The 25,214-nt window shown below is 28.3% G+C and overlaps 1 protein-coding gene and 3 non-coding genes across 4 annotated transcripts; all 4 read left to right on the forward strand.

Annotated features, from left to right (window-relative positions):
* Positions 1-578: 578 nt before the first annotated feature.
* Positions 579-5,846, forward strand: LOC114167006 (TATA-box-binding protein). The gene is made up of 10 exons (XM_028051897.2): positions 579-856; positions 1,148-1,255; positions 2,280-2,367; positions 2,712-2,783; positions 3,382-3,432; positions 3,715-3,759; positions 3,873-3,965; positions 4,979-5,080; positions 5,176-5,249; positions 5,465-5,846. Coding segments are annotated over exons 2-10 (603 nt in total). The 5' UTR covers positions 579-856; positions 1,148-1,178; the 3' UTR covers positions 5,466-5,846.
* An 11,919-nt stretch (positions 5,847-17,765) lies between these two features.
* Positions 17,766-17,853, forward strand: TRNAY-GUA (transfer RNA tyrosine (anticodon GUA)). The gene is given in 2 exon segments: positions 17,766-17,802; positions 17,818-17,853. It is a non-coding gene; the product is annotated as a tRNA-Tyr (tRNA).
* Positions 17,854-19,349: 1,496 nt separating this feature from the next.
* Positions 19,350-19,437, forward strand: TRNAY-GUA (transfer RNA tyrosine (anticodon GUA)). The gene is given in 2 exon segments: positions 19,350-19,386; positions 19,402-19,437. It is a non-coding gene; the product is annotated as a tRNA-Tyr (tRNA).
* A 1,460-nt stretch (positions 19,438-20,897) lies between these two features.
* Positions 20,898-20,984, forward strand: TRNAY-GUA (transfer RNA tyrosine (anticodon GUA)). The gene is given in 2 exon segments: positions 20,898-20,934; positions 20,949-20,984. It is a non-coding gene; the product is annotated as a tRNA-Tyr (tRNA).
* Positions 20,985-25,214: the final 4,230 nt, after the last annotated feature.

A 25,214-nucleotide genomic window follows, 5' to 3' on the forward strand; every position in this document is an offset into this window, starting at 1 on the left:
TGATCATGTGATTAATTAAATTGATATCTTCGTTAAAAACTAATTTATTATTTTTATGAACAATATATTAGATCAAAGAATGTCATTATCACCACTAATCATATAAATAAAAATATTATTTTTATCTAATATGCTTTTAATCAAAACAATAAAAAATGTTTAATTTTAAATTAATTATAATATCATTATATTTTATAAAATCTTATTATAATCGAACAAGACGATAACATTATAAAAGAAAAATTAAAATATCATTAAAAATAAAAAATTTTAAATACTCTCAAAAGATTTAATAAACACTTAAACGAAAATATGTAATATGGTTTAAAACTTAATTAAATTAATAATAAAATATTTGTTTAAATATCTTTATTATTGAAAGGAATTAAGATAAATAATAAATGAAATAAAAAAGAAAAAGGCGTGGTTCCCTAATTTCCCGAAAGCCCAGTCAAGTCAACCGTTGTAGCCACATGTCGTTGTGCAATTGGGCGGTGAGAGAAGAGGTGCGAGAATAGCATTGTCCTCCCTCACGCTTATAAATAAGAGGTGGCAGATCTCGTTTCTCTTCTCTCGCTATTGCCTCCAGATCTTTCCACACACATTACAAATACCTTTCACTCTCTCTTTCTCTTTCTCTCTCTTCCTCACATTCTCTGGACATACAAACTCTCTCTCTCTCTTCAAATCAAAACCTATCACAACATACAAATCCCAAATCCTCTGTCTATATAGCTCCTTTCTCATATAAAAGAACTCTTCTTTCGAATCCTTCCCGCTCCCTCTACACCTTTTCACTCTTTTCCCTCTCGATTCGCTCCACGAGCACATCCCAACCCTAATTTCTTTCTTATAGGTCTGATTTCTCATGCAAATCCCCAATTTTTCTTTTTTTTCTCAAACTAATTTTAAGACAAAAAGAGGGGTTCGTTTCATCGGGTGAAAATCTTTGATTAACTGTTTGGGTTGTCTTAATTTTCGAGATCTGGGTTCTTTGTCTTTTTTTGGTTTTTAATTTTTGAAAGGGTTTTCCTTTTCTTTGGCTAGAGTTGAAAAAGAACGTAGCGAACATTTGTTTGGTACTGATTGGTGTTGAACGTGGTGGGTTGTTTTTGTTTTGTTTTTTTTTTTTTTTGGTTGCGGGCAGCTCTGCGTTTGGGTTGTTAAATTAGGGTTTGATGGCTGACCAAGGATTGGAAGGGAGCCAGCCGGTGGATCTACAGAAGCATCCTTCTGGGATCGTGCCTACCCTTCAGTGAGTATCCGTTTTTTTCTTTTTCAACAAATTACATCGTTCTCTTGTTCGATTGATTTCAATTGCAAGCTTCAGATGGCTGGATTTTTAAGTTTTAATTTGTGGGGTTAGCCCCCTTTTTTTTCGTAATAAGAAGTGACTTTTGATGTGTTGCTAGTAATAGCTATCCAGTAAGTCATCCCCTATGTCTTTGTATCTTCTTAACACTATTGTGTTGCTAGGGAATTCAGCTTGTAAACAGTGATGTAAATCTTTCTGAGTGATGATGTAACTGTAGCTGGTATTGTTGGGATCGCTTTGTGGTAAATCACGGTGCAAAAGAGATGGCGGTTATACCTTTAGTTTACATTCAATTATTGTTATCTAACTAGTGATGACTGTGGGCGACTCTATGGCGTCCTAATCAGGGATTAGTAGGCATATGCTTATTGGTGGTCAAGGTTTCGAATTACTGACATTGCGGACAATTGTGAACAAAAGAAGTCGATATGGCCATAGGCAGTATCACAGATAGCCCATAAACATTGACATCAAGGCTGAAATTACAGCTGTGGACTTTATAATTATTTGAAAGAGTGCTAAATGTTAAATATAACAGTAATTTTTACAATTTGCGCTACTTAACCAGTACGCGGGGCAAAAAGATGCAACTTTTAATTCCCAAATTTTCTACTTAAGTTCATCCTAAGCATGTTTTGCAGAGTTGATTAATGTCTTTTTACCACCCTGCTTTTTTGTGTAATCCTTGACCTATGTGTCAAAGCACCAAATTTGCCACTTTTGATCATAAAATTTGCTTTTGTTTTTGTTGGAATGTATAATAATTTTACTTCTGTTCACATGGGAGTGTTAAGGATTTTGCTTGAATTTACATTGTATTACTTGATAATTTTTACTTCTGTTTACAATTTACTTTGGACTATGCAAAGGATTTGTTTCTATTTATATTTGTGTACATGATAATTTTTCATCTATTTACGTGGTGTAAATTGTAATTTAAAAATCAAGCTGTTTGTACTGCCAGAAATATTGTATCCACAGTCAATTTGGACTGTAAGCTGGACCTTAAAACAATTGCACTACAAGCTCGTAACGCAGAGTACAATCCCAAGGCAAGTTTCATTTACTTGTTGTGAGTTTCACTCACATTTCCTCTCTGTACAGTTGTGGGTGTATACATGTTTTTTTCTCTGCTTTTGCATCTGAATTGCAACAAAGTTTGCTGGTGGCTGTGCAGTCATGTATTCTGCTTTTGGAATTCTTTTTGTTTTTATCTGGATCCGAGAAGTATGATTAATCTCAGATTGCTATTTTATATTAATATCCCGTGTGATATCTTCCACATGTTAGTATACTTGAGTTATTCCGAATTATTAATTAGCAGATGTACTATATATGCTTGTTCTAATTGGTTGGTAGTTTACTGTACTGATATTTGTGATGTGTTTGCTTGCAGCGTTTTGCTGCTGTTATTATGAGGATAAGAGAGCCCAAAACAACTGCACTTATTTTCGCTTCTGGCAAGATGGTATACTTCTTTTCTCTACTGCCGTGTCTGTCTACAAGATGAGAGTAGTGCATTGCGCTATATTCAGCACTGTCCTCAAATTACTTAAATGTTAATTCGTAGTTGTGTGGTTCTCTTGTTCCATTTTAATTGACTGTGTTTATCAAAGCAATGGACAAACTGGTGTTGGTTGTAAAATTCAGGCTTGTCTTTGTCTTAAGTTATATCATTGAAGGTTCTCGTAATGAGGTTGCAAACGCAGTTGCCACTTGTCAGAATTGCATGAATCAATTGGTTCTGTATAGCATGATGAGAGAAAAGGAGAGATGATGCATAGAGAAACCTCAGTGACCCAATTATTAATTTATGCAAATTATAAATAAAGAAGACATTCTATGTCTAAATTTATTTTTACAGTTTTATTTTTTTTCTTATTTCAACATTTAGCATCTATCTTGCAATTTACTATACATTTCAATTATGAATCAGATCGTGGGCCTTCTGGGTTGCAATTTTCTTTTCTGCATTATGTCATTGCTCTAAATTTTTATTATAAAACCAAATTAATTTGGTATCCTTCTTGTGGACTCTGATTTATTCTTTTATGACCATTGGCTAGGTTTGTACTGGAGCTAAGAGTGAACAACAGTCTAAATTGGCGGCCAGGAAGGTATGTTACTGTTCTTTTATTTTATTTTTTCCTATTGTCTTCTGGGTATTGATGATTTTTTCGCAAATTGAAGCCCTGACCATTTTGTTGGTAGCTTGTTTTTGAAACTATTCTTCCTGTTTTTAGTAGACTGAGCTGTTAAATAGTTGAAGGAGGCTGGCTGTTTTTTATTCTTTGCGTGTGTTTAATATGGTCTTTAGGTTCGTCACCTCAGTTAGAAATGTAAAGTTAATTCTGAAAAAGTTACATATTTTCTGAAGTTTTCTATTTTCCCCCTTTCAGTATGCTCGTATTATCCAAAAGCTTGGTTTCCCAGCGAAATTTAAGGTATTACTTTTGCTCCTTCTCATGATTTTTGCTGAAATTGTTTTATCCATTGTTATTTTTTCACTTAATTATGTAGTGTTTGATTACTAATTTATTCCTTCGTTACTCTACAGGATTTTAAAATTCAGAACATTGTTGGCTCCTGTGATGTCAAGTTTCCCATACGACTGGAGGGTCTTGCGTATTCTCATGGTGCTTTCTCAAGTGTAAGTTTTTTAACTTTTGGTAAAACATTTCACAGGCTTGGATCGGATCTTTGATGTTGACTTTTAAAATAACACTATTATTTACTTTCACTGTCTTGATGCTTAGCAGTCTCTAAAACAGTTTTAAGGGCGTCTTTTTGAATTGTATACTTGATATGAAAATAACCTGTGGAAAAACTGTATTTTGTTTGAAGCACTATGTTGCAAGGCTTTTTTTAATGTGTTGCTTAACAGTGTCGGTACTTAATGTATTGTTTGGTATGCATGATGTATTAGTTGTGGCGATTGATTTGAGATGATTTGTGAGGATTGTGTGTATTTGGTTAAGGTGATTTGTGATGATTTGTAGGTAATGTTTTGAAAGAGATAATAATGAAGAGTGAGATGAGGAGAAAGTAGTATATTTGGGGGGGTTTAGTAAATTACTTATGTAGCCCTGCATCTAATAGTTGATTTTTTAAATAATTCTATTTATTTGACATGTCTTTAATTTTTTACAATTACTGGAAATTAATAAATAATATTTTTAAGAAATAATTTATTTTCGTTTACCCAGCTAAATTTCTTTTAACCAAAATGTTTATATTTTAAAAAATACACCTAATGACAATTTTTGTATTACACTAAAAAACAACTTACCACTCTTCATTAATTCAATCAAATCAATAACATACCAATAAACTTTCTACTCAAATCCATTATCTTCCATTAAACCAAACCACCTCACTCTCTTAAAATCCCTCCAAATCAATCCACTACAATCCACCCCTCAACCAAAGCATAAAGGATGGAAAGGCTTTTTGATTTTTAAAATTTTAAATAGAGTGAAATGGTTGAACCGGACTAATATTATTATAAATCACTCTGCTCGTGTGATCAACTAACTTGATGAAGTATAAATTGTGGAAAGGGACATCTTCTGTTATGTTTATGCATGTGCTTAATCTAATGTTTTGAAGTAGAGGAAAATGATGGTTATTTGCTGATACTTTGCTTGTTTGTGGTGTTGGTAGTATGAACCAGAGCTGTTTCCAGGTCTAATCTACCGTATGAAGCAACCTAAAATAGTGTTGCTTATATTTGTCTCTGGAAAAATTGTTCTAACAGGAGCTAAGGTGATTTTTTGCTTTATAATTTCCCATTGTAATTGCCATCCACCCACGCCCCCTTTTTTGTACTGGATTTTAGCTGTTTTCATTTCCATTTTCAGGTGAGAGATGAGACTTACACTGCCTTTGAAAACATATATCCTGTACTTACTGAATTCAGGAAAAACCAACAATGGTACGAATTTGTCTTTATATATTTAATTTTTTCTATACATATATAAATGTAATTTCAACGATTTCCATAAGGGTGGCTATCTTTTGTTTAGCCATCTGATTTATGAATTGCGTTAGATTTAGATCTGGTAAGGTTGTACTTTTTGTATGAGTGTTGATTTAGTTACACTTGATGCATTCGTGGAATGAATTTATTATTTGACCTGGTTATGGCAGATTTGTCAAGAAAGAGCAGGAGCAGCGGGTCTTGCAGAGAAGTTCGTGGAACTGTAAATACTAAGACAAAGGAGATGATATCTAGATTGATATAAATTAAAGACAGCCGTTTGTGTTGCCTTGTATCTGTTTTTTGATTGATCTTCTTCATGTAGTAAAGTGCCAGACATTGTTCTATTGATTTGAAATTTTAAAAAAAGATGATTGAGGAGTCAGAAATGAAAAAAAAAATGGAGAGCAAAATGCAGTAGTAGCACATTCAGTCCTGACTGACTGACTTTTCAATCTGTTTTCATAACTGTTTCTACTAATTATCCTTAGTGGGTACTGGACATTTTGATCAACAGATTCAATATTTTGATGATGGTACTACTTGGATTCAGTATTTTGGACATGGATTTGGTTCCAAAATGTGTTGTTCTCAAGAGAGTAAAGGTGTCATAAAGTTGCTTTGTTCATTAGAAGATCAATGGCTTAAAACTATAATACAATCGTTGATTTAGTCTGTATGGTATTGTAGCATTTTTTGAAGAGTGTATTATTCACTTCAGAGATCTAGCTCTTATTAATCTCAGCATCACAGTATTGAAATAAAAAATTGAAAAAAAGAAACTGAATTCAATTTCAGTTTTTTAGGGTCAGCGTTTATTTTAGCTGAATCAATTTTTTGCAAAATCAAGAATTAGTAGCTTTTTATTTAATATAATTTTTTTTACTTTTTAATTTATTTTGAAAATCAAACCCAAAAAAATCAATTTTAATTGATTATTATTAATTTGATGCAGAATCAAACAGAAACTTGTACTAGTTTGTTTCTACAATAAGGTAAGCTAAGAGATAAACAAAGCATTGAAGTGATTTGGATTTGGACGTTTTGAAACGGAGAATTTATGGGCATTTAATTTTTCTTACCTTTGCCAGAAGTTATCTGAGTCTGATGGAAGATCAAATAAATTGGTATTACCTGTGATTGAATGAAGGATAATAGCATAATTAACGTAATCATTCCCTTTTTCTCAGGGATGCTACACTAATTTTTCAACTCCATATTTATTGTGTATGCATATTTAACTTTTACAATTGGTTAAATCATTCTACATCTCTTTATTTTTTTAGTGAAATTTTAAGTAGATTTTTTTATTTTTTTTTGACTTAATTGAGTCTCTATTTTAGAAAATTCATTATAATCAGATCAATTTTGTTATGGTTAGTAGTATAGTATACATGATTTTTAAATTCTTATATTTTTTTATAATTTTAAAAAAAAATTGTCATGTTTCAATCTGATATGGTGTCACGTGGCAAAGACAATGTGATGTGATAGGGACCACGTGTCACTATTAGATGTGAAAAGTCTCAATGTAGTATTTGTATTTCTTATTTTATTTCAATTTTGTCTCAATTTTTTTATCGTTAAATCAAATTTAATTTTTATATAAATTTTACAATAATATTTTTATTATAATTGATAGTTTTAATAAAATTAAGTTTATTTAAATATATATTTTATATTGAGTTTTATTTAAATTTTTTTAAAATATTTATATATCTTTAATTTTTTTAAATTATAAAAATATTTAAAATTAAAAAGAAAAATAAAAAAAACCACGTATTGACATGTAGAATATAATTAACACAGTTTACTATTAACAAAAACAACTTGATTGAAACGAATTTTCTAAAATAGAGACTCAATTGAGTTAAATAAAGAATGAAAGAACATATTTAACATTTCGCTGCTCCATGGAACCTATAAAATGATTTAACCTTTACGATTTTACTATTTTGAAACTGCAAAATGTTCAAATCTCGTTTTTATTATTTTCCGCCTAAAAATAACGAATGTTCAAAAACAACTGTTTTTTAATTTCACATGTGTTCCTTATGTTATTACATATTAGTTTAGGATTAGTTGGGTGGTCACACTATCATATAGTATTATTTATTGTCTGACATTATGAGGTAGTGTCATTGATAGAAAATATATATATTTTTTAAGTCAGTTGTTTTGTGTATTTTAATGAATAACTAAATGTATTAGGATAAATCCAATATTGATTATCTCATAACAAAGTAAATTTATTATCTAAGACATTGTATATATCCATGACATAGTAAAATGAAAACTAGGTTTAATTATGCCTTTGGTCCCATTTTGGAGTCAAAATCTCAAAATGATACTCAAATTTTTAAAAGTCTCAAGTTGGTCCATGTTTTTGTTAAAACGTCTCACGTTTGCCCTTTCCGTTAAGTCAAGGTTGACGTCGTTAAAGGGAGTGTCACATATCAGTTCCTCGATTTTTTGAATTTTTTTATTATAAGTTTTTTGAATTTTTTTTTTTATTTTGAATTTTTTTAAAAAAATCCAAAAAATTACCACGTGTCAAGCTGTCATCGTGCCACGTGGCAGTGACAGAGTGATGTGGCACGTATCAAATTTAATAAAAATATTTGTATAACATTTATATAAAATTAATTTTTGTTTCAATTTGAAAAGGGACAAAATTGCTAATTTTTACAAAAATTGGGACTAAATTGAGACAAATTAAAATAAAGGGACCAAATTGAGACTAAGGAAATGACACATGTAAGACCCAATATTTCTGCCCTTATGTTTAAGGGCTGCCTCATATCTAATTGGGCCTAAGGGCTGGCCCATGAGGAGCCAAAGACCCTAAACTAGCCTAACACTCTCACTCCCATCTCACTTTCAGAAAACATTTGTCCTCAAACCCCTTCGTTCTCAATGGAAGCTTTGTTAGGGTTTGATCCTTAGCCTTTGTCAAGGTTGCTCAAGCTCTTTCGACCCCATGTAAGTTGCTCCTTAGCTCATACTAGATCTCTCCTGGTCTTATTTTCGTGTTTACTCTGAGGCTCATCTCGATGCCCTTGTTATGTTCTATTATGCTATTTTTCCAGCTTCTAAGTTTGTTCCTTGAGCTGTGGTGCTCCGCTGTTGGTGTCAAGGCCTTGCACTAGCTCATTCCAGGTAAGGGAAGCTAGAACCTAATCTTGTATTCGTCCTTTTCACTGTTTGGCTGTTGTACTACGATTTTGTGGTTGATATGATGTCCTGGATGCGTGAAATGCTTTAGTGTGTTATTCTTGGCTTGGTATGAATGGCTGTCGCAGGAAAACAGTGGCGAGACCTGATAATCTTGCCCAGGCAAGCCTATCTCGCCCAGGCGAGATGAGCAGAGGCTCACCCAGACTTTTTACGCGAGGGGTCGCTCAGGCGACCAACTCAGTTTTGAGCGAGCGAGTGTCTCGCTCAGGCGAGGGGAGTCTCGCCTAAGCGAGAATGCGCAAAGGCCGTTGTGTTGTGTTGTGTCGAGCTCTCGCCTAGGCGGAGGGAGCTCGCCTGAGCGAAAGTCCTTCTCGCTTGAGCGAGATCCTCCAGCCTAAGCGACGAGCTGGGCGAGAATGCGTCCTGAATTGGGTTCCCTCTGTGCTTGAATGTTTAGCTAGTACTTGTATGAGTTATTGTATGATGGCTTAATGGGAATGTTTATGCATGATTGGGAGAGGGTTTTATGTGTGAATCATGAGTTTGACATAATCTTTATATGAATTATACTCGAGAGGTTGAATATATGTATATATGTGGTCACGAGTTTGACATGAGCAACAATGGACATGATGGTTGGTAATCTAGTGGCATGGCTTTGGTATGAGGAGAAACTCTTTACTCATGGTTGGGAATGACGAGTTGGTATTGATTCAACGTATGATAAATAAGGATTGGTTACGAATGAGGGGATGAGGTTCCTATTTATGATATATGTATCTGTTACTTGGCTGTTTGTGTATGTTTGTTGTATGGTCAGTACGTAATCCCTTGAAGTCTCTAGGTGGGACTTCAGGGTCGTGTTTCAGTGGTCGAGACGTAATTCCATGGCCCCTGTTAGTGGGTGTCTATGATGGTGCCCTATCTATATAACTTGGTAAGGATTCAAGGTAAGGATCGTATCCTGACACTCTAAGGAGTCAGTTAGTCTCACTTAGAGCGGACTGGCTCCTGTGGTGAGAGTAGCAGGAGGCTTGAAACTCATTAAGGGGTAACCTTGTGTGTGAGGGAAATCGATTCATTGTAACACTTGTAACACATAGCTCAGGGGTGAGCAGCTCGGGGGTGAGCAGAGGTATCCACCACAAGTGCAAGCATCCGCTGAATTCGACCAGGTTATATGTATCCGGATGAGTCGAGTCTTAGTGTATTGTTTTGGAAGGTCATAACATGCTTGGGTGATGTATGTATAATTGACTGTGAAAGCATATCTGATTGCATGATAAAACCACTTTTGGCTCTAGCTTACCCTTTTATTTTTGTTGTGTGTCCTGCTGTGTGGTACTCTCTTTTGCGATGATCATCAACTTGTTGATGTGAGCAGATGCGAGGAACACCCGTGGTCAACATGGAGGTGATGGTTCTGCTGCTTAGCCTTTGGGTTGACTTCTGCCTTTGGGCTCTTCATTTAGGGCTAAGGCCCATGTATTGTTTTCTCCGGAAATTTGTTTAAGTCATTTTCACTCTCTTACTTTACTTTGTACCTGGCATCGTGGTGTATCTCTTTTATTCGTCCTCTAAGCAATTGGGATATCTGTAGGAGTGACGTTATACTCTTTTATCCTTGCTTCTTATATTATATTGTGTGACATATCCTTTATTTAGCTTTATTAAATAAATGGGGTGTTACAACACCTGGCGTAATACTGACACGTGTCACTATCACTGCCACGTCACTTTGTCACTACCACGCCACTTTGTCACTGCCACGTGGCACAATGACAACTTGACACGTGCAATTTTTTTGATTTTTTTAAAAAAATTCAAAATAAAAAATAAAAAATAATAAAAAAATTCAAAAAATTGAGAAATTGACACGTGGCACTTCCTCTAACGGCGTCAACCTTGACTTAACGGAAAGGACAAACGTGAGACGTTTTAACAAAAAAAGGGACCAACTTGAAACTTTTAAAAATTTGGGTACCATTTTGAGATTTTGACTCCAAAATGGGGACCAAAGACATAATTAAACTTAAAAACTAATTAGTAACTTAATATTTTAGATGAAAGAAAAAAACTTGATCATATTTTAACTAAACCACACATTTGTATTAAAGTTATCAAATCAATATTTGACCTTTTATGTAAAAAATAAAACTATGCAATAATATTGTTTTTCCAAAAATAATTGCTTGGAGAGTTGGATCGAGCTTTTAATTTATTGATTGACACTTTTTGTAAATATCATTATAAGTGATATTTAGAAGTTAGTTTTATATGTTAAGCAACTAGTTGATGATAATTGTGTAGCTCTGCTTGATGATGTGCAACAACGTAATTTTATGGCTTAACTATTTATTGTTTAAAACATTTTGATTATTATTTATTCACACAACGAATCTCCTTTTACATTAGACAATCTTGATTATTGTCTTTTGTTAATAAATCTCTACAGTAGACTGAAGAAGTTATTAACATTCCTAATTACATGTAAGAAACATTTATATGTTATAGAGAAATGATATTTTGACAAGAAAAATCTGAGAAAGTATCAACATTCAACATAAGGTATACATCAACAAGCATGAAGAGGCACTGGTGACAACCCTTATTGTTGACGGCGGTATCTTTGACGGAACAGCGGCTCCGGCGATGGCTATGGTGGCCCGAGATGGGGACGTTGAACATGAGGGTTACCGTTTAGTGATATTTCGTGCAGAGGCAAAACGGAAATGGCGCCGGCAAGGTTGTTGAGGGTGACTGGGGCCGCCGGCGCCGACTTTGCGGTGAACAGTGGAGATGGCAGTGATGTTGATATTGTGCACCGTGAATGTGGGATAGAAATTGGAGAAAATTAAGTTTGGTGTGTTGATGAATATGGGGATAGTGGACTAGTGTTTTGCTGCCGACAGAGTATAACATGATGCACCTGCATAACTTAATTTTCATACCTCTCCAAATTTGCATAATAATTGGGCCATTTGTTTTATTTTCCACTTCGTGCACTTTTCAATGTAATAACCCCGGTTTCTTGCAACTTTTGTTTCATTTTTATTGATTTTACTTTTTATACTTGGATTTTTACTAAGTACACACTCTACTTTAATTTTATTTGTAGACTGATTTATTTCCTACACTACGTCATTTTTTTATGTGCACCCCATTTTAATGTGTATAATTTTTCACATTGCACTTACATACTCATTTATGTACTCTCATTTTTTATTTCCAATTTTATTATTTTCTAATTAAATCTCATATTTCAATCACATCATTTTTTAAAATAATAAAAATATTTTAAATTGAAATAAATATTAAAATAGTTTTTAAAATGATAAAAATAAGAATAAATAAAAATTTATATTTTTTTTCTTTATTTTTTTCTTTTTAGTATCTAATCGACCGTTCGCGTCGCATGACACTTCTTTTTAAAATACAAAAATTATAAAAAGTCTAATAGACCGTTCGCAATGCACGGACACTTCTTTTTTAAAATACAAAAATTATAAAAACAGTTTTGGTGTCTAATCGACCGCTCGCATCGTACGACACTCCTTTTAAAAATATAAAAATCATAGAATGGTTTTGGTGTTTAATCGACCGCTCGTGTCACATGACACTCCTTTTCAAAATATAAAAAATCATAAAATATTTTTTGTGTCTAATTGACCGCTCGTGTCGCACGACACTCCTTTTCAAAAATATAAAAAATCATAGAAATGTTTTTGTGTCTAATCGACCGCTCGCGTTGCACGACACTCCTTTTCAAAAATGTAAAATATAAAAAATGTTTTTGGTGTCAACCCAGTCGCACGACACTTATTTTAAAAAATGTCAAAAGACAACTTTAAAAATTAAATATTTTAATCGAGTTTTATCTAGAACTACGTGATCCCTGATTTTCCATTGTAAATGGAAATATGTAAGAGCGAGGTCAGACCTTGTCGAGTTCACTTTCAAAATTTCATTTTTAAATAGTTTTATAAAGAACTATGTATCTTTGATTTCTCAATTTTAATGAGAATATGTAGGACCAAGGTTAACCCTTGTCGGGTCCTTTTCACTCAAAAAAATATATTTGTTCAATTTATTTTCTTATTTTTTAGAAAATAAATATTATAAAATAAACACATCTCTTATGCAAATTTAATTAAAGGTACCGCCTTTGGACGGACACTATAGGGTGCTTATACCTTCCCTACGCGTAATCGACTCTCAGACCCTAAATTTGGTTTTCGCAGACTTTATTTTATTTTTGTGGTTGTCCATAGTTTTCCAGAATAAACTATAGTGACGACTTCTAATCTCTTTTTTCAAATCAATTTCTTTTTGATTCGCCATCTCGTCGCGATTTAGGTTGCGACACGAAGTTTTGACAAAGTTGAGGTGGCTTTCATGTGGCATCTGTTTTCAATTTCTTTTAATTTTTAAAAGCTTTTCCGTGTGGTAGAGGAGAGAAACCCTGTTTTCACTACTTTTTCATTTGGCGCTCCTCTTTTCTCTCCTTTTCCATTCATTGAAGCACAAATGAAGAGTGTCATTCAAACTCAAGTCGCTGTTCCTTCCTATCTTCACTCCTCTCCTTACCAAAACCCTAATTTCACACTTTCAAATCACCTTCTGTACATTTTCTTCCTCTCGGTTTCTCTCTCAACCATAATTTCAGTTGTTTTATCGTAATGCCTTCATAACTACTCACATTTTGAAATGATGAAATCACTAACGAAGTTGAAGAAGAAGAAAAGGAAAAACAAATATGGAGGCAACTTCAGATATAGCAAAAAACTCCTAGCTATGATTCGACTGCTTCCGTATTATAGTGGTCAATTGGATGGTGATCTTTGCTCAACACATCACCTATCCCTAATCTCGGTGCTTATGCTTTGAAGACAAAAAGGTTGACATATAATGAACGTTTGGCAAGTGAACCAATCGTTAACGTAGTTATAAAATATCGTCCTCTGGGATTGACTTGTTGAATACTAGATTCCTAATTTACGTAATTTTGAGCAAATGTGAATCAATATAATTGCAAGCATAAAAGTTATAACAAAAACTTTAATCAAGAGAAGAATCGTTAGAGGATTGATTTCGTACTTTTTCCTATAAAATTCTATTCCTTTTCAATTGATGCAAGTAATGTAATCATCCACTTGAGTTTACTGAGAGCTGTTTTACCCCTAATCCCTTAGTAGGTAAAATCTATTTATTGAATTCAAACCCCCAATTCCTTAGGTCAGTTTACAAAAATTCAATAAAATCATGAAAAATCAATAATAATCTCTATTGCAAACTAATTAGATATGCCCAATTTCCAAATTGTGACATAATCTAACCTGTCTTGTTTATAATCGCAAGCAATCCCTAATTTCCCAATTGTGAAATTGCTCATAAATAAACGATAAAACCATAAATAGAGCACTGAGATAAAGAACATTAACAAAACATCAAATGTAAAGAGTAGAACCTATAATCCAAAGTCTTACATCAATCCTCCAACAAAATGAAATTAGTTCTGCATACTGAAAATAAAAACTCTATACGGTAGCCAAAACAGATGAAAAACGAGAGGAAGAAGAAGAAGTTTCTTTTCCGTGAACGCTCCCCTTTTATATCTCCTCCACGTTCCTCTTTGCTGAGATCACTTTCTCTCTCCTCTAACCGTTTCCCCCTATCTCTCCTCTTTATATTTTCTTTTTCTTTTAAATCTTTTTGAGTCCACGTAATCTTTAAGTTTCTCGCTAGAAAATCCACAGGTTGTGGAAAAATCCACAGGTCACCTATGGAACACTCTGTTTTGCGCATGATCTTCTGAAGTCAAAACCACAGGTCGTGGAAAAATCCACCAGGCACCTGTGGAACACCCTATTTTGTATCCTCCAATTCGCTGCACAAAACCACAGGTCGTGGAAAAATCCACCAGGCACCTATGGAACAAACTGTTTTGAAACTTGCATCTTCTAAAGCCAAACCCACAAGTCGTGGAAGACTCCACCAGGCACTTGTGGAACATGCTGTTTTGCGTCTAACTTACTCCTTTCATACCTGTTTACACAAACAACACACCAATCCAAATGTATGATCCGAAACTAGATAATGCATAATGAAATGAGTCCAATAATGCACAAAATGAATAAAAATGTCCTAAACTAATGCATGAATATATCTATTATATGATATGCTCATCAACATAAATTAGGAAGATTTAGGGTTAGGGCTTATGGTTGTTGGAGAAATCAGGAACAACATCTATAAGTTTGGACTCTTGCAATTGGGAACAAATTAATTTTAAAAAAATATATTTACTATTTTTTCCAAAGTATTAGGTACCAAATATAGAGTAATTATGTAGCAAACGTATTGTTACTTTTTAAATGAGTAGTTAACTACCTTGTATATGTTATGAAGAATATTTACAAGCTCACAATTGAATCACTTAAGTGGTATTTACAAGGTGTAGGTTTGTCCTCTTGCAATTAGGAAAAATGATTTTAAAAATAAAATATACATTTATTATTACTTTCCAAAGTATTAGGTACTAAACATTGCGTAATTATGTGACAAAACAATGTTACTTTTTCTTCATGATTATAATAATTGAGTGGTTAACTACCTTGTATACATTATGAAGGATTCTCCAAGCTCACAATTGAATGATATTTACAAAGTGTAGGTTTGTACTCTTGCAATTGGAAAAATTAATTTAAAAAATATATATTTACTTTTTTTTCAAAGTATTAGGTACCAAACATAGAGTAATTATGTGACAAATGCAATGTTATTTTTTTCATAATTATAATAAATAAGTGGTTAATTACCCTGTATATGTTAAGAAGAATATTTACAAGCTCATAATTGAAAGGTATCGACAAAATATGTAGGTTTGGACTCTTGTAATTGGGGAAAAAAGTAACATTGTGTTTGTCACATAATTACTCTATGTTTGGTACCTAATACTTTGGAAAAAATAGTAAATTAATTTTTTCTTAATTACAAGAGTTCAAACCTACACATTTTGTAAATACCAATCAATTGTGATATAGTAAATATTCTTCACAACATATACAAGGTAGTTAAGCACTCATTTATTATAATTACGAAAAAAGTACACATATGTTTGTCACATAATTACTCTATTTTTGGTACAAATACTTCGGAAGAAATAGTAAATATATAATTTTTAAATTAAATTTTTCCCAATTGCAAGACTCCAACCATACACATTTTTTAAATACCATTCAATTGTGAGAGCTTGAAAAATTCATCACAACATATAACTCAATTATTATAATTTTGAAAAAAGTAACACTTCGTTTGTCACATAATTACTCTATTTTGGTACCTAATACTAATACTAAAGCAAATAATAATTTTTTTTAAATTCATTTTTTTTCCAATTGCAAGAGTCCAAACCTTTGTTGTTGCTGATTTCTCCAACTACCATAGGCCACGACCCTAAATCTTCCTAATTTATGTCAACCTTTTTGTCTTCAAAAGCTCCAAGATTAGGGATAGGTGATGTGTTGAGCAAAAATCACCATCCAATTGAAAGTGTGTTGAGCAGTCAAACTATAGTTGGGAGTTTTATGCTATATATGAGATTGCAACCATATTTGTTTTTTCTTTTCTTCTTCTTCAACTTCCTTAACGATTTCATCACTTCAAAATGTGCAAGCGGTTACGGAGACATGATAATGAAACATGGATGCTGAAATTATGATTGAGAGAGAAATCGAGAGAAAGAAAATGTGCAAAAGGTGATTTGAAAGTGTGAAATTAGGGTTCTGGTGACGAGAAGAGTGAAAATAGAAAGGAAAACGTAGAATAGAGTTTTTTTCCTCTGCCACGTGAAAAAACTTTTAAAAGATAAAAGAAATTGAAAATAGATGTCACTTTGAAGCCACCTCAACTTTGTCAAAACTTTATCAAATTTTTCTTGTCAACATATCATTTCTCTTGTATATTTTGTGTAGTTTAAGGTTAACTTATTTTTATATTCTTATCGTCTAAACACATATTTTGTCATGTAAAAATTAAAAAATTATTATTTGTCAGACGAAATATTTGTTTGTGCTATGATATCTTGTTAAGTTATATTATCATATCTTATACAAAGAATAAGCATGATTCTATTTTATTTTTGACTATTTTTAATACTTTATTATTTATTAAAATTATGGGAGATTGGACTTTTACTCTAACAAAATTGTACTTACACGTTATTCATGAATCCACCATTTTAATGAAGACATGCATGAATGCCTTCTTTATATTTCATTAAAATTCTACAATTTTTCTGTTAGTATCCATGTAAAGACAAAGTAATATTGATGAGATTAAATCAAGATAATTAAGCATCCAAATGCACCCAAATAGCAACATAAAATATAATCAACAAAAATATTAGGAAATATATGAAATGTTTATTAAAATATATTCATGAATGAACTAAAAAAGAAAGTTATTCATCTTCCAAATTTGTCTAATTAGTCAGTTTAAAATTTCAAAAATAATTCTCAATAATCTCTCTTCGTATCTTTGTATGAAAGAAAACATAGACATATTTTCTATTAAAAATAGTACTTAGTCTTTATATCGAGCCCCAATACAAAACTAAGATTAATATAATATGTTACACAAATATTTTGAAACTTTGACAACAATACTTTAAATATAATTTCTTTAAATATAATTTTTTAATAGTAATTACAATATCTTGAACATAGTTAACTTCTCGTCTATTTTTTTTTTAATCTATGGCGGAAAATAAAATAACATTTTTCACAGTGTGTAATGTCAAAAGATTGGTTTATGTTTTTATAAGAAGAGAGTGTAAATAAGACAAAAATATCAAATTTCTTGGTAATGATAAAATAATGTGCTATGAATTTTAGAAATATGGAAAGGCTTTCATTTAGATATGTTACTAGATCATTATTAATGAATTGTAGAAAATTGGAATGTTTTTGATTTATTTATGTTTTTCATGACACACTTGAACATTATTTTCTACTTGTAGAAACAGTTATGGCAAATCATACTTGCTTAATATATACTTTAGTTCAATTCCATTTTCTCATGTCTACACTTCTTAGTCACCTTTATGATATAAGTTGTTTGAAATATATTATATTAAAAAATAATTTTAAAAGCTGTTTTCTAAGAATTATAAAGTAAAAATCAAAAGAACTAAAGACAAATTTAACTAGTTTAAAAGTAAAAGGGAAAAAATTCTCTTTTTGAAATTATATTTGTACTCGTATTTATATGTCAGTTTGCTAACTGGGAAGCAAACCGACCTTAGCTCAGTTGGTAGAGCGGAGGACTGTAGTTGTCACAAACGGAAATCCTTAGGTCGCTGGTTCGAATCCGGCAGGTCGGAGTTTTCTATTTTTCAGAACTTAACCAAAATCTTTATATATTCATATTTATTAAATTTAACTGTTTTATGTTTTAGTTTTAATTCATGTAAAATTTTGCTAATTTTAAATTTGGAAATTTTTTATTCTTATTATTAATCAGTTTAATTCTCACAAATATTAATTAAAATAAAAAAATGATGATCAAATTATTTTTAGGCATACAAGTTAGTCAAGTAATATATTTTTATTTCAACTAACCAAATTTTAAAGATAAAACCAATAGAAAATTATTTGTAACTATAGACAATAAAATTATGGCTTAAAAATGTTTTGGTTATTAAAAAAATTAGAAATTTTACATTTAGTGTCTAATAATTATTTTTCAAAATTTTCATGGGATTTTTTATTTTTATCAGGTCTGCCCCGGATACATTGTTATTAACCCAACAAAATATTATGGCATATAAAATATAAAATTATAAATAAAATTTAAGCATACAAATATAAAAGTATTATCCCATATGATACAAAAATATAAGATATTATGGCATATAAAATTTAAGCAAACAAATATAAAAGTATTTGATAAACACTTGAAAATATAACAGAATGGTAAATAAATTATAAATAAATGTATTTTTAAAAATCAAATAAAAAAATTATATTCGAAACTGGATTCAAAATATATAATTTTTTAAAAACTAAAAACATTTGAAATCAAGAATTTTATTAAATTAAAACATAACATCATTATTTAAAATTGATAATTAAAATAATTCAAGGAAAAACTGATGACTTATCAAAATGTGATGTATAAAGATCAATCAAACTTTAAATCATGAAAATTGATGTACTAAACAGTGTCAAAACCTAACAGAAACATATCAAATACATAATTGTAATGTCACTTTAATTATCCTTACAAAAAGTTATACCAAGATATTTAAGAGCTATTAATAAGATAGGTTAAAACTTTAATATTAATTAAATATATTTTTATCTTATAAATTATTAAAAAAAATATTTTTAATTCTTAAGTTAAATTATAAAATATTTTGTTTTTATATTTTATAAAATTTGTGTAAAACATGTTCTTTTTCATGAAAGTTATATTATATTTTACGATTGAATTTTATTTATCAATACAAAATATTTTACATATCATTTACTGAAAAATATATTTTACAATTTAATTTAAAGTTTTACGATTTGCAACCAAAAATATATTTAACTTCAATCTATTATATAAAGATTAATTAACTTTCTTGATGTTATACTGTAATAAAATATGAATGTAACCAAAACTTTTGTATACAAACATATTCTACTAATAAATTTTATGGTAACAGTTAAACCAATCCAGATAATTTACTTGGAATACTGAAATTTGTGAAGCAAACAAAATTATGTTACAATAACCAAAATTAGTCATTAACTAAATAGTTTAGGGAAAATTGCATAAACATAATTAAATAATATGGTTTATATACTTTTAGTCTGGGATTTCAAAAACAAACCGACCTTAGCTCAGTTGGTAGAGCGGAGGACTGTAGTTGTGCAAAATAGGCATCCTTAGGTCGCTGGTTCGAATCCGGCAGGTCGGATTTGTTATTTTTTAAATTTACTAATTTTCAAATTTCAAGTTTAAAATTAATACAATAGACAGTTTAGTCTCCATTTTTTCTAAAAAAAACCATGACTTGGTCCAATATTCAGATCTTATCTCTTCATTTTGTTCCTGTCTTTTACATTTTAATTTATTAAAACATTTATGAGAGTAAAGATGTTGGATTTAGGATTCAGTTGAAGTAAAATAAAACATCACAAATTAATAGATTAAACAAAACTACTTTTTTCAAATAATACAAGGGTGGATCCAACAAAATCAAGAGAGTTATAGCTAAACCTAAATTTTAAGATGAATACGTAAAGTTTTATGTAAAAATTTGTGTTTAATCCTATCCCCTCAATAACTTTAACCTTTAGATGATAATTTGTTATTCTTTTTTGAATTCTTAGTAATTTCAATTTGGAATAATGTTAGGTAAAACTCTTTCCAAAGTAATATGTTTCTTTTAGATATATTATTTGTAATATTTACTCAAATGATAGTCTGTATTGTTTTCTCATCAGAAATTTATGATTTTTATGGAATAGCATAAATACTACAACAATTGACAAACTTATTAAATATTATGATAATTTCAATAAATTTGTTGAGTTGATTATGTAACATATGTTAAGTAATAAGTAATGTATTATATTGAATTGAGATTTTTTAATGAAATAATATATTACAATTATTTTTTATTTTTTAAGTATTATAGTATTTTTTAAAATTATTATTTCTTATGTAAAGAAATTTTATGATTTAAAATTGATAACATTTTAAGTTGTTTAATAATGATAATTTTATTTGATAATAAAATTTACTATTTAAGTTATAATTTAAATTAATTATTTAAGTTAATATTGAAAATTTGTATGTATTTAAATGTATTAGAAAATTTGTTTCCAAATGATTTAAATTGAATTTTAAAAGGTATATTTTTTTTTCATTAAAATGATAAGAAAAAAAAATTAAATAAAAAATTAATTAATATATAAAAGATAAGCACATTTTTGTTCAATAAATTTTTAAAATTTTATTTTGTTACAAATAATTAAATAATGCCCTTATAATTTATTATCTGCAAATTAATTTTAATATTATAATTCAAATAATTGTAAAATAATTATTTTGATATATCATAAATAAGAATTTTATAAAAAAATAACGTATATTTTATATTTTATTTAATAGTTATAATATACTAAAATTATAAGTAACATAAAATATGATAATTATTTTTTCTATACTTACACAATTCAAAATTAGTAAAAAATAGTTGACTTAATAGTCTATTTTTTGTGGTTCTTGCATAACAATAGTCACTTTATAATTAGATAATATATTTGATTAGATCAAAATTACTTAACTAAAAAATTTAAAGTATCTACTATTAAATTTTTTTATATACATAATATATATTAAATTAAATCTTTGGAAAAATTAAAGAGTAAACCGACCTTAGCTCAGTTGGTAGAGCGGAGGACTGTAGTTGTTTCACCAGATATCCTTAGGTCGCTGGTTCGAATCCGGCAGGTCGGATTATGTTTTCAAATTTTAGTAATTAGGGTTTAAATATATTTGACAATATGATTAAATTATTTTTTATATAAAAATATCATTTAAAAGTTTCTGTTTACATTATTTTATAGTTTTAACATAATTGTACTAAACACTTGTATTCAGTAAAACTAGATTAATAGTTTTTACTACCAGTCAATTTTTTAGTTTCTAAATAACTTTTACCTTTTAACTAATTCTTCGGTTAGTCTTATAAACTATAATCCAAGTATAGTTGTAATGATGTGATTAAATATGTATACAATAATTTTTTCTCATACCAACTTCATAAAAATTTAATTCATCATAATTCAGTGAGATTTTAAAAAAAATATTTTGAAAATATCAAAATACATGTACAAAATTTTTGGAATGTTATATATATATATATATATATATATATATATATATATATATACTAAAATTAAAATAAATTATTTTTATTTATATATTAATTTCATATATAAAAAATTAGAAGGCTAAGACTTTCTCAAAATCAAAGAAGGTTCTCCACTATCTCAATTGGGTCTACTTATTCACTTAATAATGTAAATATACTTTTTTTGTAGCAATTTTATTTTATTTTCAAAAGCTTTAAAATATCATTGTCTTAACTTGTTTGATTAAAAAGACTTTGGAATCATAACTTTAAATATTTCTCAATTTAAAATTTAAGATTTTGCATCCAATTAATCATTTACTTTCTATTGTCATTAATTGTTGTGATCGAGATATACTTTTAATTCATTAATGTTACATATTCATCAAAGATTTCCAGAGTGGATATAAATATTATAATTCTTTATATTAATGATGTTTAACACCAATTAATTAAGCACTTTGAACATATCAACTCTAATTTCAAAATTCTTTTTGAGATCAACAAGTTGTTGCATTCGAGAGTTTTGCTATTTTTAATTCTATTAAAACTCTTTAATACGAATTATAGTAATGAAGAACGATTATAGGGTTTGTAGAGTTTTGCAAACATGATATTTTTGTAGGAGTTAATAGGAATTTTATGAGATTCATAGATATGTTTAATGTTTTATGCTATTATGACATGTAAATATAAGTTTTATAAAAAAATTAAAGTACTCCAAATATTTTTATATTTATTCAATTTTTATTGTTAATAAAAAAATGTATATATTGTTAATATTTGATTATTATTTAATTTTAAGATTAAATATATTTTTGACTTTTTAATTTTAAATTAAAATTAAAATTAATTTTTTATCGAAATTTTAAATAAATTTAATCTTTTTTCTTTAAAAATGTGAGAATTTAGGCTTCTTAATCAACTGTTATGTTTATTTCACATTTCAAATATTTTTCTTAACTTTTTTAGCTAAATACTAAAGCGGATACATTGTGACACGATATAAGCAATTTAAATATCATTAAGAAAAATATTTAAAATATCAAATAAATTTAACCAAATTTTGTTAAAAGTATAAATTTATGCATTTCTAAAATTAAAATAAATGGTTAAATTTTTGAGTAGAAATTAATTCTAATTTTCGTTCAAGTTAAGGGAAAAAATAAATCCTAATTTTAGGTTGATTTACATTTTACTATATTATTCGAATTCTTACTAGAAGATAAATATATTAAAATATAAATGACATAAATGTTTGTTTAAATGAATTTAAATGGGAAAGCTTTATCATTGTGCACTGTCATTATTATTAACGACATTCATGTACTAATAGAAAAAGAATAAAATATTATTCCTAATCAGATCATGTTATAATAAGGTCATGTTATTATTGTTATTGTGTCATCACTGTTGCACCTGCATTATCTACTATATATGAATTATAAAAGAAAGTTTGTTTCCAAATAAAAACTTATTCTGAAAAACTCAAAATTTAATCTAAAAGATCTTATATATATTATGAAGATTTTATTTTAAAAATTTTGTTTCAGAATAAATTTTATGTGCTTTTGAAAGTTTATTATGAAAATCATATTCTAAAAATATTATTCTTAATCAAGAAGACACTATTAAAAAGAGTAAAAATCATCAAAAAGTTGAGAAAATTGTGAGAGTGCATATAGAAATTCTGAGGATGCAGGAAGAAAAAGACAATGTGAAAATGGGAAGTACCAAAAGGGGTGAGCGAGATCCAAATAGGTTCATGCTATTACACTTCCATATTTCTTAAATGCACTCCCTTTCTTTTCTTTTATTTAAAACTAGTATACTGACATGTGCGTGCACGAGACGTATTTGTTTTATTTTGTATATTAAAATAATAAAATAATAAAAATATTATGTAATGAAATATTATGAAAATTAAGTTATATTGTTGTAAATGTAAATGTTGTTATTAAAGTAATGAAATAGTAAATCTAAGTGATGCAATAATAATTTTAGTTTTAAATATAATAAATAAAATTGATATCACAATATAATATAATTAATTGAATTTATGAAATGATGATAATAGCCTATGATCCGTGAGAACATTTTTTTGTTTTTGTTTTATTTTAAATTTTTTTAGAATAATAATATAATTGTTTTTATATTTATTTAACCATTAAAAATACTAATAATAATATTAATATAAATTATAAATTATAAAAATTTAAAATATTAAAACTCTATTTAGAAAAAATATTTAGTATAACAACATTTTCTATAATTAAAAAAAAAGCACACTTATAATGATAACACCATTATGAATAGTCATAATAATAATAAAAATAATAATGATACCAATAATAATAATAATATTTATGCTATAAATATTAATATTAATGCTAACACTAAGGCTAATATCAACTATAATAATTTATAATTATATATAAAGATATACATTAACAACAAAACAAATAAAAAATGACAAGTAATTGAAATACAATCCCGTAGTAAATTACTTTAAGATGTGTGTCTAACTATAATAATAATAATAACAACAACAACAATAATAATAATAATAATAATAATAATAATAATAATAATAATAATAATATTGTTATAATAATATCTCCTAATGATAAAAATAATAATAATACAATAACTACATATATAAAGATATATACATTTGTTGTGTCCTCTTTTGTTTATACAATTTTATCCTCTTAATTATTATTTGATAAATTAAAATAATTAATCATAATAAAAATTATTTTTCCATTTTATCGTTTTAATAATTTTAGCAACTATTTTTTTAATTCAAATAATTACACAAATATAAAAATAAAATGAACAACAAAACAAATAAAAAGTGCAAGTAATTGAGATATGATCTCGTAATAAATAAATGTAAAATATGTGTTTAATTATAATAATAATAAAATAATAATAGATAATAATAATAACACTAAAATAATATCGCATAGTGATAAAAAATAATAATAATAATAATACAACTACATATATAAAGAGATAAACATCTTGATGTTCTTTTTTGTTTTTTCAATTTTATCCTCTTAAATGTTATATTTTAAACTTAAATAATTATTTAAAATAAAAAAATTATTTTTCAGTTTTATTATTTCACTAATTTTAGTAACTATTTTTTTTGAATAAAAATAATTATTCAAATGTAAAGGTAAATAAACAATAAAACAAATAAAAGGGTCAAGTAATTGAAACATGATTCATAGATAGTAAGTAAAAGTAAAATATGTATATAACCATAATAATAAAAACAATAATAATAATAATAATAATATAAATTATAAAATTTGTAAAAGATAAAAAATCTATTTAGCAAAAGTATTTAGTATAATAACGTTTTTTATAATTAAAAAAAAACACTTATACTAATAACATCACTATGAAAAGTAATAATAATAATAATAAAAATAATAATGATACTAATAATAACAAACAAATGATGATAATAATAATAATGTTTATATTATAAATATTAATGTCAATGCAAATACCAAGACTAATGTTGACATACTAATAATCTATAATTATATATAAAGATATATACATCAGTAACAAAACAATTAAAAAGGACAACTAATTGAAATATGATCTCGTAATAAATAAAATTAAGACGTGTGTCTAATATAATAATAATAATAATAATAATAATAATAATACCTTTATAATAATAATATCTCGTAGTGATAATAATAATAATAATAATAATAATAATAATAATAATAATAATACACTAACTAAATATATAAAGAGATACACATTTTTATGTTCTTTTTTGTTTTTACAATTTTATCCTCTTAATT

Source organism: Vigna unguiculata, chromosome 10, assembly GCF_037176805.1.
Source record: "Vigna unguiculata cultivar grain cowpea cultivar isolate G323 ecotype 2 chromosome 10, ASM3717680v1, whole genome shotgun sequence".
NCBI classification, from domain to species: Eukaryota; Viridiplantae; Streptophyta; class Magnoliopsida; order Fabales; family Fabaceae; genus Vigna; species Vigna unguiculata.

Coding starts and splice junctions, on each gene's coding strand:
- LOC114167006 (XM_028051897.2), top strand. CDS start 1,179: ATGGCTGACCAAGGATTGGAAGGGAGCCAGCCGGTGGATCTACAGAAG. Junction 1,256..2,279: donor GGGATCGTGCCTACCCTTCA/GTGAGTATCCGT, acceptor TTGTACTGCCAG/AAATATTGTATCCACAGTCA. Junction 2,368..2,711: donor ACGCAGAGTACAATCCCAAG/GCAAGTTTCATT, acceptor GTTTGCTTGCAG/CGTTTTGCTGCTGTTATTAT.